The 14,900-nt window shown below is 48.5% G+C and overlaps 1 protein-coding gene across 4 annotated transcripts in view; it reads right to left on the bottom strand.

Moving 5' to 3' along the window:
* sec13 (SEC13 homolog, nuclear pore and COPII coat complex component) overlaps positions 1-13,687 on the bottom strand; it is a 50,130-nt gene extending 36,443 nt beyond the window's left edge. Inside the window, exons 1-2 of one of the 4 annotated variants that reach the window (XM_069939897.1) lie at positions 13,587-13,678; positions 6,415-6,550 (exon numbers count right to left, since the gene is read on the bottom strand). In XM_069939897.1, coding sequence (XP_069795998.1) covers positions 6,415-6,507 — 93 coding nt within the window. In that variant the 5' untranslated portion in view covers positions 6,508-6,550; positions 13,587-13,678. Of the gene's footprint in view, positions 1-6,414; positions 6,551-13,586 lie in introns of those variants that run through there. The other 3 variants (XM_069939900.1, XM_069939899.1, XM_069939898.1) reach the window with 3 other exon arrangements.
* Between the last annotated feature and the right edge of the window lie 1,213 nt (positions 13,688-14,900).

The following is a 14,900-nucleotide window of genomic DNA, read 5'->3' as shown; positions in this document are numbered from 1 at the left end:
GAGGTTTGCAAGTAGTATCAAAGAGGATACAGAAAGTTTTTTTATAGAGTAAAAGAGTGACTAAACCAGGCATAGAACCAATAGAAAAATTATGCTGGAGAAATTGTAATGGGAGTCAACAAGATGGCAGAGGAAATGAATGAATATTATGGATCTGTCTTCATTCACTGTTGAAGATAATTAGTAGCATACCAAAATATCATGGCTCTCTTGGAAGTGTGTGCAGTCAAGATCATGAGAGATAAGGCATTTGGGAAGTGAAATGGACTAAGGGTAGACAAGTTTCCCTTACCGGTTAAAATGTACCCTTGGGTTCGAAAGGAGGGAGCTGTAAAGATTGTGCAGGCATTGATAACGATCTTCCAGTAATCAATGGAGTCTGGCATGCTTCTGAACTGGAGGATCGCGAATGTAGCTCCACTGTTTAAAAAGGGAGCGAGGCAACAAAAGGGAAATTATAGTCCTATTGGGTTGGGAAGCTGTTGGAGACGATCAATCAAGGATGAGATGACGGAATATCTGGCAGTGCATGAAAAGATAGGCCCAAGTCAGCATGGTTTCCTGAAAGGAAAATCATGCCTGACAAACCTTTTGAGGAGATCGTAAGTAGGATACACAGGGAAGATGCAGTCAATGTTGGGTATCTGGGCTTTCAAAAGATCTTCAACAAGGTGCCACACATAAGGCTGATAAACAAGATGAGAGCTCATGGAATTACAGGAAGGATACCAGCATGGGTAGAGCATTGACTGATCAGCAAGAAATAGAGAGTAGGAATAAAGGGATCCTATTCTGGTTGGCTACCAGTTACTAGTGGTACTCAGCAGGGGTCAGTGTTGGGGACACTTCTTTTTATGTTGTATTTGGATTTTGGAATAGATCGCTTGTGTCTAAATTTACAGATGATACCAAAATAGATGGTAGGGGAGGTAATGCTGAGGATATCAAATGACTGCAGACTTGGATAGATTAGGGGAACAGGCAAAGCGGTGGCAGATAAAATACACTGCCGGAAAGTTTACGGACATGCACTTTATTATAACAAATAGATGGGTAGACTATTATTTAGATGAGAGGAAAATTCAACATTCTGGAGCACAAAGGGCTACCCTAAAGGTTGACTTCCAGGTTAATTTGGTGGTGAATAAGGCAAATGCAATGCTGGCATTCATTTCAAGAGTGATGGTGTAGTTGGCCAAGCAACCACACGGTTATTTGGGCCAAATCACTGCCCCAGTCATCCGACTCAAAATAGCGCACATGTCACTTCTGAAAGCTGGTGCAGAGTCACTGGAAGTGGGTGTTCCCCTGCGCATAGTGTGAGGAATTCAAATAATAAAATCAGTTACTGGTTTACCCTCACACCATTTGGATGTCCCTTTATTCCGTAGCTCTACCGTGGTGACCCCGATGGTTCCAACGTTTTTGGAACCCAATTTGAACACAACAGAATGGAGAATACTGCTACCACTCCAGTTGCAACGGCTGCAACCAACGCTGTGGGTGAGCATTTGCCGTCCTTCTGGGAAAATCAGCCTAGGAACTGGTTGCAACTGGCCGAGTCATAGTTCTACATCAGAGGCATTGTCTCAGACGACACCAAGTTCTGGAATGTCTTCAGCGCCTTGGATCCCGCCATAACAGCCAAAGTAAACTCCTTCGTGGAGAATGCTCCCATGGAGCGCAAATATGAACAATTCCAGCGTTTCCTATTCGATTCCCTGGAATGCAGCCAGCATGAGCGCACCATTCACATCCTAAATATGCAGGGCCTGGTCGATAGAAACCCTACCGAGCTCATGGGCAATATGATGGCCTTAGCGGACAGACACACACATTGCTTCCTCTTGGAAGCCCTGTTCCTTTCCAAACTGCCGGTACATTTCCTTGGTGGCTTCCGACATGGATTTCAGCGCCCCACACCTGATACCCAAGGAGGCAGACAGGCTTTTCTGTACCCCATAACAGAGCTCCATCCATGTGCAGCCTGTCTATGCCATCTCAGCAACTCCACCAGGCCCCCCAGCAATAACCATGGCCCAACCACAGCGCGAAGGACACCCACAAACAGAACAAATACTGTTTCTATCACTGTAGATGAGGACGAAACGCCTGGCAGTGCAACCCCTGCCCCCCCACCACGTGCTCCTAACCCACCACAAACCAAACACGGCGAAGGGAAACGGGCAGGCCGGCCACCGATAATGGCCTCAGCAATTGGCGCTCATGAAGGCCTACTGTACCTCAGGGACCAACGAACAAAGAGGAACTTTCTAGTCAACACAAGCGCAGAGATAAACCTCATCCCACCAATGTATTTTGAGACCAAACACAACCCTAATGACCTCCCACTGCAAGCAGCCAGTGGCTCCTCCAGCCCGAGCTACAGCACCCACCTGGTCACAATCCACACAGCGGACACGGTTTTCCAGTGGAAGTGCACAATCGCGGCCATGGGACAAGCCTTACTCCAAGCAGATTTCCTCCGGGCACATGAACGTTTGGTGGACATGACAGGATGCTGGTTGGTGAACACTACCACTTTTCAGTGTACCCCTCACCCTGCGGCAGCGCCCTTTTCTGCCGTTAGGAATCCACACTTTGGACCAAAATGACTATGCCTACCTATTGGCCAAGTACCTGGCCCTACTGGCACCCAATTTCCACGACTCAAACCGCCACATGGCATGGAGCACCACAGTGAGACTGCCAGGCCTCCAGTGCACGCACAGGCTCAGCATCTCCCACAAGACAAACTCCAGCAAGCCAAGATTGAGTTCACAACCATGGAGGAGCTGGGTATCATCTGCTTTCAAACAGCCCCTGGGCCTCCCGACTCCATATGGTACAGAAGAGCTTGGTGGCTGTTGCTCGTGCAGTGACTACAGGCAGATGAACACAACTGTCCCAGAGAGATACCCTGTCCCACATGTCCAGAACTTCGCCATGAGGCTCCAAGGCTCCTACGTCTTTTCGAAGGTAGACCCTGTCAAAGGGTAACACCAGATCCCAGCGCATTCCAGTGACGTCCCGAAAACTGCCATCATCACACCCTTCGGCCTTTTCTAGTTCCTCCAGATGCCCTTCAGACTGAAGACCACAGCCAGATATTCAGGCGGCTGATGGACATGGTCAGTGGGGACTTCAACTTCATCTTCATCTACCTGGATGACACCCTCATCACCAGCCCTGATGCCAGTACACACCTGACTTGCCTTTTCGACAGGTTGCAGCAGTTTGGACTCAGTGAACCCAGCCAAGAGCTAATTCGGCCTTGAGACAATAGATTTCCTGGGATACCATATCACCCCAGAGGGAGCCACACCGCTGCCGGACAAGGTAGAGGCCATCCAGAACTTTCCCAAGCTGAACACAATCAAAAGCCTGAAGGAGTTCCTGGGGATGGTGAACTTTTATCATTGCTTCCTGCCAGGAGTGGCCACCCTCATGCAGTCCCTGTTTGACCTCATCAAGCTCAGCGACAAGACGCTCCAGTGGAAACCGAACACCACAGAAGCATTCCATACCACGAAAGTGGCACTAGCGCAGGCCACAGTCCTGGCCCATCCAGACTCAATCTCCACCCGGCCCTTACAATGGACGCGTCAAGACAGTGAAGTCGGCGCGGTCTGGAGTAATGGGTCGATGAGCAGTGGCACCCCTTGGTAAACACCTCCTGAAGGCATTTCCACCACCACCTGAAGGCAGCACTGAAAGCTCGACTCCAAGGCCCGAAATGGATGGACGATCTCCCATGGGAGCTCTTAGGCATCCGCACAGCACCAAAGGAAGATCTACCAGTCTCGTCTGCTGAAATGGTGTACGGATTTCCACTTACCACTCCCAGCGACATTCACTTCAACCCCCTCAGCCCACAGTCCAGCGCCCGAGACATCCTCCAGAGTTGAGGGTGCAAGCGGGTAAACAGGCACCTCCAACACGGCTCTCCACCCTGCCACATCCCGCAGACCTACAGTCCACTATGTCTTCAGCATTCAACCACGAGCTGTTGGCCCTGTACCTGGTGATACACTTCCAGTATGTTAGAAGGAAGGGTCTTCACCGCCTACACACAGACCACAAACCACTCACCTATGCACTCAGCAAGGTCTCAGACCCATAGTCGCCGAGTCAACAGTGTCACCTCTCCTACATTTCAGAGTACACAACGGACATATGCCACACCGCAAGTTGTTCCAATTTGGTGGCCACAATCTCCGCCACCTCAGGAGGGCTCGATGTCACCCATCTGCCAAGGACCTGATGGAGGAAGCAGACGTCCAGGCCTACCAGATGGCCATCACCACTCTGAATGTCAGCGATTTCTGCCACTCACCAGGAGGCCCGTCTCTACTGTGTGACATATCCGCCAGTTTCCCCAGACCCATCCTACCCACAACCTGGCGACGGCGGGTTTTCGACTAGATCCACATTCTGTCCCACCCCCCCGCAAGGTCCACAGTCCACCTGAAAGCTCAACTCCAAGGCCCGAATTGATGGTCAAACTCCCATGGGAGCTCTTAGGCATCTGCACAGCACCAAAGGAAGATCTACCAGTCTCGTCTGCTGAAATGGTGTACGGATTTCCACTTACCACTCCCAGCGACATTCACTTCAACCCCCTCGGCCCACAGGCCAGTGCCCTAGACATCTTCCAGAGATTGAGGGTGCAAGCGGGTAAACAAGCGCGGTTCTCCAGCCTACCACATCCTGCAGATCTACAGTCCACCAACTACGTCTTCGTGCAAAGAGGACAGCAAGGAACACCCTACAGTATCCCTACGAAGGCCCATTCAAAGTGTTGCAATGGGACGGCGTCGTTTTTACACTGGACTTTGGCGGGTGACAGGACAGGTTCATTGTCAACCAACTCAAGGCAGCACACCTGGACTTAGGCCTGCCGGCCCCGGACCCCCAGGTCAAACGCAGAGGCTGTCCGCCCAGAGACTGAACGGTAACCTGCTCAGAGGGCAGCAACAATTCTGAGGGTGGGGGGAAATGGTGTAGCGGGCCGAGCAACTGTGAAGTTAGATGGGCTGAATCGCCACCCCAGTTGTCCAACTCAAAATGGTGTGGGTCCCCCTTCACTCCTGAGGAGAAGCCCACAGTTGATGCTATGTGTTTCCCAGGGGAACTCCCCGCTTCCAGGTGGCGCACCGCTGGCCAGGGAGTGACGTCACTTCCAGAAGCCGGCGCACACATCATCGGAAGTGGGTATTCCCCTGCGCGCAGCACAAGGAATTCAAATAATAAAGTCAGTTACTGGTTCACCCTCGCACCATATGGACGTCTCTTTATTCCGTAGCAGACAATACAATAACAACAAAGACGCAGTGGCATTGGAGAGGGTTCAGAGATGATTTACTAGAATGATTCTAAGAACGAAAGGGTTAGTACATGAGAAAGGATTATCAGCACTTTGACTGTACTTGTGGAGTACAGAAGGAAGGGGGGGGTGGTGGGGGGAGGAACCTCAGAGGAAGTTTGATTGCTGAAAGGCCTGGACAGAGTAGGTGTGGCAAGGATGTTTCTAGGGGATTCTAGGACAAGGGGGCATCATTTCAGGATAAAAGTGCATCGATTCAAAAATGCAGATGTGGGTAAATGTCTTTAGTTAGAGAGTTGTGTGTCTGTGGAACTTGTTGCCACAGGTGGCTGTGGAAATGAGGTTGTTTGGTGCATTAAAGGCAGAGATTGACAGATATTTGATTAGCCAGGGCATCAAGGATTTTGGAGAGAAAGGCAGGAAATGGGGCTGAGTGGGTGGACAGATCAGCTCATGATTCGAATGGCAGAGCAGACTCAATGGACCAACTTCTGCTCCTATATCTTGTGAACTAACCCTCAATTCCTATCAGTATACTAATTTTGTTTAATAACCTCGTGTAGCTTTCTGAACATCCCATTATGTAACTGATTCAACCATTTCTATTCTGCTGGTGTAACCACACCAAAAAAAAGCCAGGGTGGGGTAGTGTGAGAGCTTGAGAGTGGGACTCAGAATTGAAATGGTTAGCTAAAGGGAGGTCACTTTTGTTGTGGACAGAGAGGAGGTGCTGGGTGATGCGATCTCCTAATCTGCGACCGGTCTCTCCGATGTCACGGAGGGAGTGGTCCCTATGAAAAGCTGAGAGGGGAGGAGTAGGAAGGAACACCACCTCATTTTTTGTCTGGGCACCCTCCAACCCAAAGGCATGAACATTGAGTTCACTGCATTCCCCTAATCAGCTTGCCTTTTCCACCCTCCCCCCCCCCTTCACTATTTATTCCAGTTCCTACTTCCTTTCTCTCTCTCCGCCCAGCCTAGACTCCTCCCCCCTTCCTGCAGTGACCCCCCCTCCCACCGCCATCATCTCCCACCCTCACCACCCCTCCCACCACTTCCCTTCGGACACCTCTCATGTTCCCTCACACCTTGATGAAGGGCTCAAGCCCAAAAGTTTGGTGATGTTTCTTCAGCTTTGCGACAAAAAAGGCACTGTTTGATCTGTTGAGTTTCTCTAGCATTTGTGTGTTTTTTCAGTAATTCTTGGAAGTTTTTGTCTTCTTTCTTGAAGACAAATATTTAAAAATTGTTAAATTTCCCAAAAAAATTCCTTCATCTCTAATATAATTTCCCGTCCAGTTTGAAACAGATTCACATGAATGTTAATTCATTTGAAACCCTGCACATTTAATTTCCTATTACACTAAACCCAGCATTTTGTTTTATTATTATACTATCTGCTGCACTTGTCTGGATAGCATGAAAAACTCTACCTTGGTTTGTGATAATAAACAATTCACTTCAAAACTCATTTTTGATATTTCTAAGACAGCCATACAACTTGTCTTTATGTTTTTCTTAACAACTCTTTTTAAAATGTAAACATACAGCACAGTAACAGGTACTTCCAGACCACAAGCTCATACCATCCAAATACACCAACTGACAAACCCCATACGTTTTGGAAGGTAGGAGGAAACCAGAGAAGACTGAGGGAACCCATGCAGGTCACTGGGAGAACATGTGACTTCTTTATACATAGCTGAGATTTTAACCCAGATTCCTGGCTCTGTAAAACATTGTGAGCTGCTAAAAAAAATTAGACATACAGCACGGAAAACAGGCCATTTCGGCCCACAAGTCCATGCTGTCCAATTTACATCCAATTAACCTACACCCCCAGTACATTTTGAACACTGAGAGGAGCCCCCAGGGAAAACCCATGCAGACATGGGAGAAAGTACAAACTCCTTACACACAGCATGGGATTTGAACCTCATTCCCGATCGCTGGTGCAGTAAAGGCACTGTACTAACTGCTAACTGTGACACCCCGTATGCTAACCGTTCAATGGATGAACCTGCTTTTGTACCTTTTCCAGCTTAATTACATCAATTCCATTGCTGGGCAACCAGAACTGCACACAATAGTCTTGGTGTACTCTCAACAACATCTTATACAGTTGTAACATGATGACCTAACTCTTGCACTCATTAGCTTGACCAACATGCACCCACATTCTTCACCATGCTATCTACCTGTGTTCACGTTCAGAGAACTATGTAATTTCTCACCAACATCCCTGTGTTCTATAATACTCTCCGGGATTTCTACAATTCACTGTGCAAGTCCTGGTCAGGATCAATTTACCAAATTGCATACTTTGCACTGGTGAAAGTTCCACCTGACATTTCTTGGCCCAGTTTCCCCAATTGATCTAGATCCTGTTGCAATCTTACATAGTCCTCATCACAGACCTGCTGAGTTTTGCCAGCATCTGTTTTTACTTCGATCTGCAGACTTTCCTGATCACTGTCTGCTATACCACTAATTCTGGAGTCACCCGCAAACTTACATTCTCATCCATATCTTTAATATGCATGACAAAGAGTGGACCCAGCACTGATCCCTAAAGTACACCAATAAACAGAAGACTCCAATCTAAAAAAGCAATCCTCTGTGACCACCCTGACACCTACCAAACAAATTACATATCCAACTGAATGGAGTGAAACATACATCTCTATTTCTTCTTGTCCCTAGCCCTGTCTGTCTCTTTCCCTTTTCTGGTCTCCTTCCGCTAGCATGCATTCACAGAGCTGCCTTTTCCCCCAATCAATTCTCACCTTTCCGCTCCTGTTCTCCTATCTGCTGGTCTGTGTTCTTCCCCCTTTCTCCCCAGCCTTTTAATCAGGCCTGCTTTTTGTTCATACCTTGAAGGGCTTCGGCCCAAAATGTTGGTTATGTGTCTTTACATCTTATGGACGATGCAGGACCTGCTGAGTTCCTCTGGCGTTTGTCTTTTTGCTAAATGTATCCAACTGACCTAACCCAACCTACCATATGTCAAGGGACTTTCAAAGTCAAAGTGGACAATGGTTCACCTTGGTCACCTCTTAAAAAAAAATTCATGAGACCATAAGACACAGGAGCAGAAATAGGCTATTCAAGTCCGCCCTGCCATTTAATCGTGAGCTGATCTATTTTCCCCACTCAGTCCTGCTGCCTGACCTTCTGCCCATGACCTTTGATACCTTGGCTAATCAAGAAGCCAATCAATCTCTGCCTTAAATACACCCAATGATGTGGCCTCTACAACTGCCCGTGGCAACAAATACCACAGATGCACCACCCTCTGATTAAAGATACAATTTCCTACAGTACAAGAGATCATTCTGCTTTTTGAGCCTGTGCCAGATCCTGAAGAGAACTATTCAACTATGGTCTTTCCCCCACCAGCATGCAAAATTTTTACTTTTCTTGTGCATGATCTTGCCTTTAAAGTAAATCTAGCAGAGAGGGGTTAAATCCCTTTTACCTAGTACTCTGATTCTATAACCAGTTTGCACTAGACTGAGTTGTGCTTAGTAAGGGTCTACACAGAAGTTAGCAGTTTGATCCTGAGCATCAATGCTTTCTGTGTAAAGTTTATTTGGCCCCCTGTAACTGTGAGCTTCCTGTATGCTCCAATTACCGAATTCCCCTCTCCCCACTTCATCCCAAAGGGGTAATTGCTTGACTGGCTAGATGGTCATTGTAAATTGCTCAGATTGTAAATCGAGGACAAAAACAGGATGAGTGTAGGATAGGTTCTTGGAGACAGCAGACACTGGAGTCCGAAGCCAAAAACAATCTACTGGAGGGACTCAGCACGAGAAAAAGAATGGTCAATGTTTTGAGCTGAAACTGGTTTCACCAGATTACAGAGCCAACAATTGGGACTGGGCTTTGAATCCTGCACTGTATGTAAGGAGTTTGTATGTTCTCCCAATATCTGCATGGGTTTCCTCCCACAATCAAAAATGTACTAGGAGTTGTAGGTCAATTGCTGTATGTCAAAAAAAATTTTAATTAAAATTTTAAAAATTTAAAATGGCAACATTTTTTTTCTTTCACTGATGCTATTCAACCTGCTGAGTTGCCCCAGCAAATTGTATTTGGTTAACAATTAGTACACTTGGCTCAGGAGCCAGTTTCTCCCCTGTACACCCAAATAGTTTAGCATGTACTTAGATACTCCATATATAAAAATAAGTCTTCAAACAGCCAAGAATCTGTGTATATGGTGAAAAACTTAACAGTTTGCTTGAAATCCTTTCTTGAAAAAGCCAATTGACAGAAATGTTTCTTTTAAAAAAAAATCTGAGATTGACAAATTAGCATAGCAAAACTATTACAGCTACTGGGGTTAGAATCTCGCACTGCTTGGAAGCAGTTTGTACATTCTCCCGTGTCTGCATGGGTTTTCCCTGGGGCTCCGGTTTTCTCCCACCATTCAAAACATATAGGGGTTGTAGGTCAATTGGGTGGCAAGGGCTTGTGGGCCAAAAGGGCCCCTTACCATGCTGTATGTCTAATTTAAAAAAAAATTTAAATTAAATGGCATCAAATTACAGATCTTGGGCAAAAGCAGGCAATTGGTCAAGCATGAACTGCATCCAAAATATTACACTCCCTTGACTTCACCTACCACCTGACCAGTCACCACATCCAACATAGTACCCTCTGTGTTGTCACCTACCACCTGACCAGTCTCCAGAACCAACATATTACCTCCTTGTCCTTATCTACTACCCAACCAGCCTTGACAGTCAACATATTACCCTCCGTCTCCTCACCTACCACCTGACCAGTCTCCACAGCCAACATATTACTTTCCATGTCCTCACCTACCACCCCACAGTCTCCACATTCAACATATTACCCCCATGTCCTCACCTACCACCTGACCAGTCTCCACAGCCAACATATTACCTCCTTTTCCTCACCTACCACCCTACAGTCTCCACAGCTAACATATTACCCTCATGCCCTTACCTACCACCTGACCAGTCTCCACAGCCAACATATTATCTCCTTGTCCTCACCTACCACCTGACCAGTCTCCACAGCCAACATATTACCCTCATGCCCTCACCTACCACCCTACAGTCTCCACAGCCAACATATTACCTCCTTGTCCTCACCTACCACCCCATAGTCTCCACAGCTAACATATTACCCTCATGTCCTCACCTACCACCTGACCAGTCTCCACAGCCAACATATTACCCTCATGCCCTCACCTACCACCTGACCAGTCTCCACAGCCAACATATTACCCTCATGCCCTCACCTACCACCCTACAGTCTCCATAGCTAACATATTACCCTCATGCTCTCACCTACCACCTGACCAGTCTCCACAGACAACATATTACCTCCTTGTCCTCACCTACCACCCCACAGTCTCCACTGCCAACATATTACCCTCATGCCCTCACCTACCACCCTACAGTCTCCACAGCCAACATATTACCTCCTTGTCCTCACCTACCACCCCACGGTCTCCACAGCTAACATATTACCCTCATGTCCTCACCTACCACCTGACCAGTCTCCACAGCCAACATATTACCCTCATGCCCTCACCTACCACCTGACCAGTCTCCACAGCCAACATATTACCCTCATGCCCTCACCTACCACCCTACAGTCTCCATAGCTAACATATTACCCTCATGCTCTCACCTACCACCTGACCAGTCTCCACAGACAACATATTACCTCCTTGTCCTCACCTACCACCCCACAGTCTCCACTGCCAACATATTACCCTCATGCCCTCACCTACCACCCTACAGTCTCCACAGCCAACATATTACCTCCTTGTCCTCACCTACCACCCCACGGTCTCCACAGCTAACATATTACCCTCATGTCCTCACCTACCACCTGACCAGTCTCCACAGCCAACATATTACCCTCATGCCCTCACCTACCACCTGACCAGTCTCCACAGCCAACATATTACCCTCATGCCCTCACCTACCACCCTACAGTCTCCATAGCTAACATATTACCCTCATGCTCTCACCTACCACCTGACCAGTCTCCACAGACAACATATTACCTCCTTGTCCTCACCTACCACCCCACAGTCTCCACTGCCAACATATTACCCTCATGCCCTCACCTACCACCCTACAGTCTCCACAGCCAACATATTACCTCCTTGTCCTCACCTACCACCCCACGGTCTCCACAGCTAACATATTACCCTCATGTCCTCACCTACCACCTGACCAGTCTCCACAGCCAACATATTACCCTCATGCCCTCACCTACCACCTGACCAGTCTCCACAGCCAACATATTACCCTCATGCCCTCACCTACCACCCTACAGTCTCCATAGCTAACATATTACCCTCATGCTCTCACCTACCACCTGACCAGTCTCCACAGACAACATATTACCTCCTTGTCCTCACCTACCACCCCACAGTCTCCACTGCCAACATATTACCCTCATGCCCTCACCTACCACCCTACAGTCTCCACAGCCAACATATTACCTCCTTGTCCTCACCTACCACCCCACGGTCTCCACAGCTAACATATTACCCTCATGTCCTCACCTACCACCTGACCAGTCTCCACAGCCAACATATTACCCTCATGCCCTCACCTACCACCTGACCAGTCTCCACAGCCAACATATTACCCTCATGCCCTCACCTACCACCCTACAGTCTCCACAGCTAACATATTACCCTCATGCCCTTACCTACCACCTGACCAGTCTCCACAGCCAACATATTATCTCCTTGTCCTCACCTACCACCTGACCAGTCTCCACAGCCAACATATTACCCTCATGCCCTCACCTACCACCCTACAGTCTCCACAGCCAACATATTACCTCCTTGTCCTCACCTACCACCCCATAGTCTCCACAGCTAACATATTACCCTCATGTCCTCACCTACCACCTGACCAGTCTCCACAGCCAACATATTACCCTCATGCCCTCACCTACCACCTGACCAGTCTCCACAGCCAACATATTACCCTCATGCCCTCACCTACCACCCTACAGTCTCCATAGCTAACATATTACCCTCATGCTCTCACCTACCACCTGACCAGTCTCCACAGACAACATATTACCTCCTTGTCCTCACCTACCACCCCACAGTCTCCACTGCCAACATATTACCCTCATGCCCTCACCTACCACCCTACAGTCTCCACAGCCAACATATTACCTCCTTGTCCTCACCTACCACCCCACGGTCTCCACAGCTAACATATTACCCTCATGTCCTCACCTACCACCTGACCAGTCTCCACAGCCAACATATTACCCTCATGCCCTCACCTACCACCTGACCAGTCTCCACAGCCAACATATTACCCTCATGCCCTCACCTACCACCCTACAGTCTCCATAGCTAACATATTACCCTCATGCTCTCACCTACCACCTGACCAGTCTCCACAGACAACATATTACCTCCTTGTCCTCACCTACCACCCCACAGTCTCCACTGCCAACATATTACCCTCATGCCCTCACCTACCACCCTACAGTCTCCACAGCCAACATATTACCTCCTTGTCCTCACCTACCACCCCACGGTCTCCACAGCTAACATATTACCCTCATGTCCTCACCTACCACCTGACCAGTCTCCACAGCCAACATATTACCCTCATGCCCTCACCTACCACCTGACCAGTCTCCACAGCCAACATATTACCCTCATGCCCTCACCTACCACCCTACAGTCTCCATAGCTAACATATTACCCTCATGCTCTCACCTACCACCTGACCAGTCTCCACAGACAACATATTACCTCCTTGTCCTCACCTACCACCCCACAGTCTCCACTGCCAACATATTACCCTCATGCCCTCACCTACCACCCTACAGTCTCCACAGCCAACATATTACCTCCTTGTCCTCACCTACCACCCCACGGTCTCCACAGCTAACATATTACCCTCATGCCCTCACCTACCACCTGACCAGTCTCCACAGCCAACAAATCATCGTCCTTTGCTCTCAAGCTCTGAACAAGCATGAAGCTGAGCGACCAATCCGTTAGGAGTCAGACGTGTGTGTGAGAGTTGAATCCCAGATTTGAAGGAGCCCCGATGGGCGGCCCCGCTCCACTGCCCTTTCGACGTCCACAACCCAGTGCCTGGTTGGGGCCTTCCCCGCCAGAGCCGGGGCTCGCCTGTCCCTCCTCCACTGGGCACGAATCGCATGCGGCGCCCGCTGCACTCCTGAGCCCCTCCATCGGATGATCGGAGCGCCCGGACCCACTCACCATGTCTCCCGGTGGCGCTCCGTTCAGACGTGGCAAGCCCGTCACCAACGTCCCGCGCTAAACCTGGCCGACTCCGAACAAAGGCCCGGGACAAAGGTTCCGGGGGAGGGGAGGGGGGAAGGGCTGCAGCGCACCAGGAACACCAGTGCTTGGGGAACACACCCCACCCCTTACACCTGGAGCACACCCCATCCCCCAACCCGCTCTGAGAGGACACCAGTTACTCAGAACCCCAGGATAACATCAGCCCCGAATTCTCTTCACCCATGCTCACCCCACACCTGGACAGCCAAAGGGAACATCACTTCTTCCTTTATTTAAGAGGACCAAACATCTTCCTTCTAAAAAAGCAGCCTCTATCCTCAAAGACCCCCACCAGCCAGGCCATGCCCTCTTCACGCTGCTACCACCCGGAAGGAGCTACAGGAACCTGAAGACTCAGTGGCTCAAGGACAGCTTCTTCGCCGCTGCCATCAGATTCCTGAATGATCAATGAACTAAAGACGCTGCCTTACTTTTTGGCAACCTGTGGTGATATGTTTCTGTAGTTACTGGTTATTGCCCTGCAGCACCATTATTTCTTTATATATATATCATTCTTGTAAAATGGTTCATAATATGAATGTTTACACTGTAATGTTGCTGCAAAACACAGAATTTTATGACTTGTTTGTCAGAAACACAAATTCTCACAAATGAGTCTCTTTAAGATCGGTGACACGACAAGCTTTATTCACAAGTCTGCAGAGTTGGACTCAACCGGCTTCTCGCCAAGCCAAGCCCCGATACATACAGTGCGTTGTTTTTTATACAATTTGCTTGTCCTTCGGCATCTCCACTACACTGCTTTAATTGGTTAGTTTTTGCAGAATCATCCTGATTACTGTTAGTCACGCACACCACGATCATTCATGACCTCTGCTCACACCAAATTCTGTTTTTCACTCTTTATCAATCTTTGGCTCCTGCATGTCTCTCTGTAGTTAAATCTGTTGCAAGTCTGTTGTAACATTTTCCAGCTAAACTCTAGTGGTTAGCCCCCTTTTATGACTAATCATCACATTTTAACTTAAACCCTTTTTAACCCAAATTCTCTATCTATAACAATCCACCCCTTTCTTTCTTTAAAATGTGTGTACTATTGCTGAATGGGGATCTTAACCCAGGGAAGAGAACCATCTTCTGATAGATCAATCTCGTGCTGGACTAAAATCCTCACCGGGTCTCCCGGGGCCCCTGGCTGCATGGTCTGCTGGACCATCGAAGTCACGAGGCTGCGCAGACAGGGAATGAGGCAGGGCAAAACAAGCAGGA

Source organism: Narcine bancroftii, chromosome 5 (genome assembly GCF_036971445.1).
Source record: "Narcine bancroftii isolate sNarBan1 chromosome 5, sNarBan1.hap1, whole genome shotgun sequence".
Lineage (NCBI taxonomy): Eukaryota > Metazoa > Chordata > Chondrichthyes > Torpediniformes > Narcinidae > Narcine > Narcine bancroftii.
Note: the sequence above shows the minus strand (reverse complement) of the source record. Positions and strands in the feature narration are given on the sequence as shown.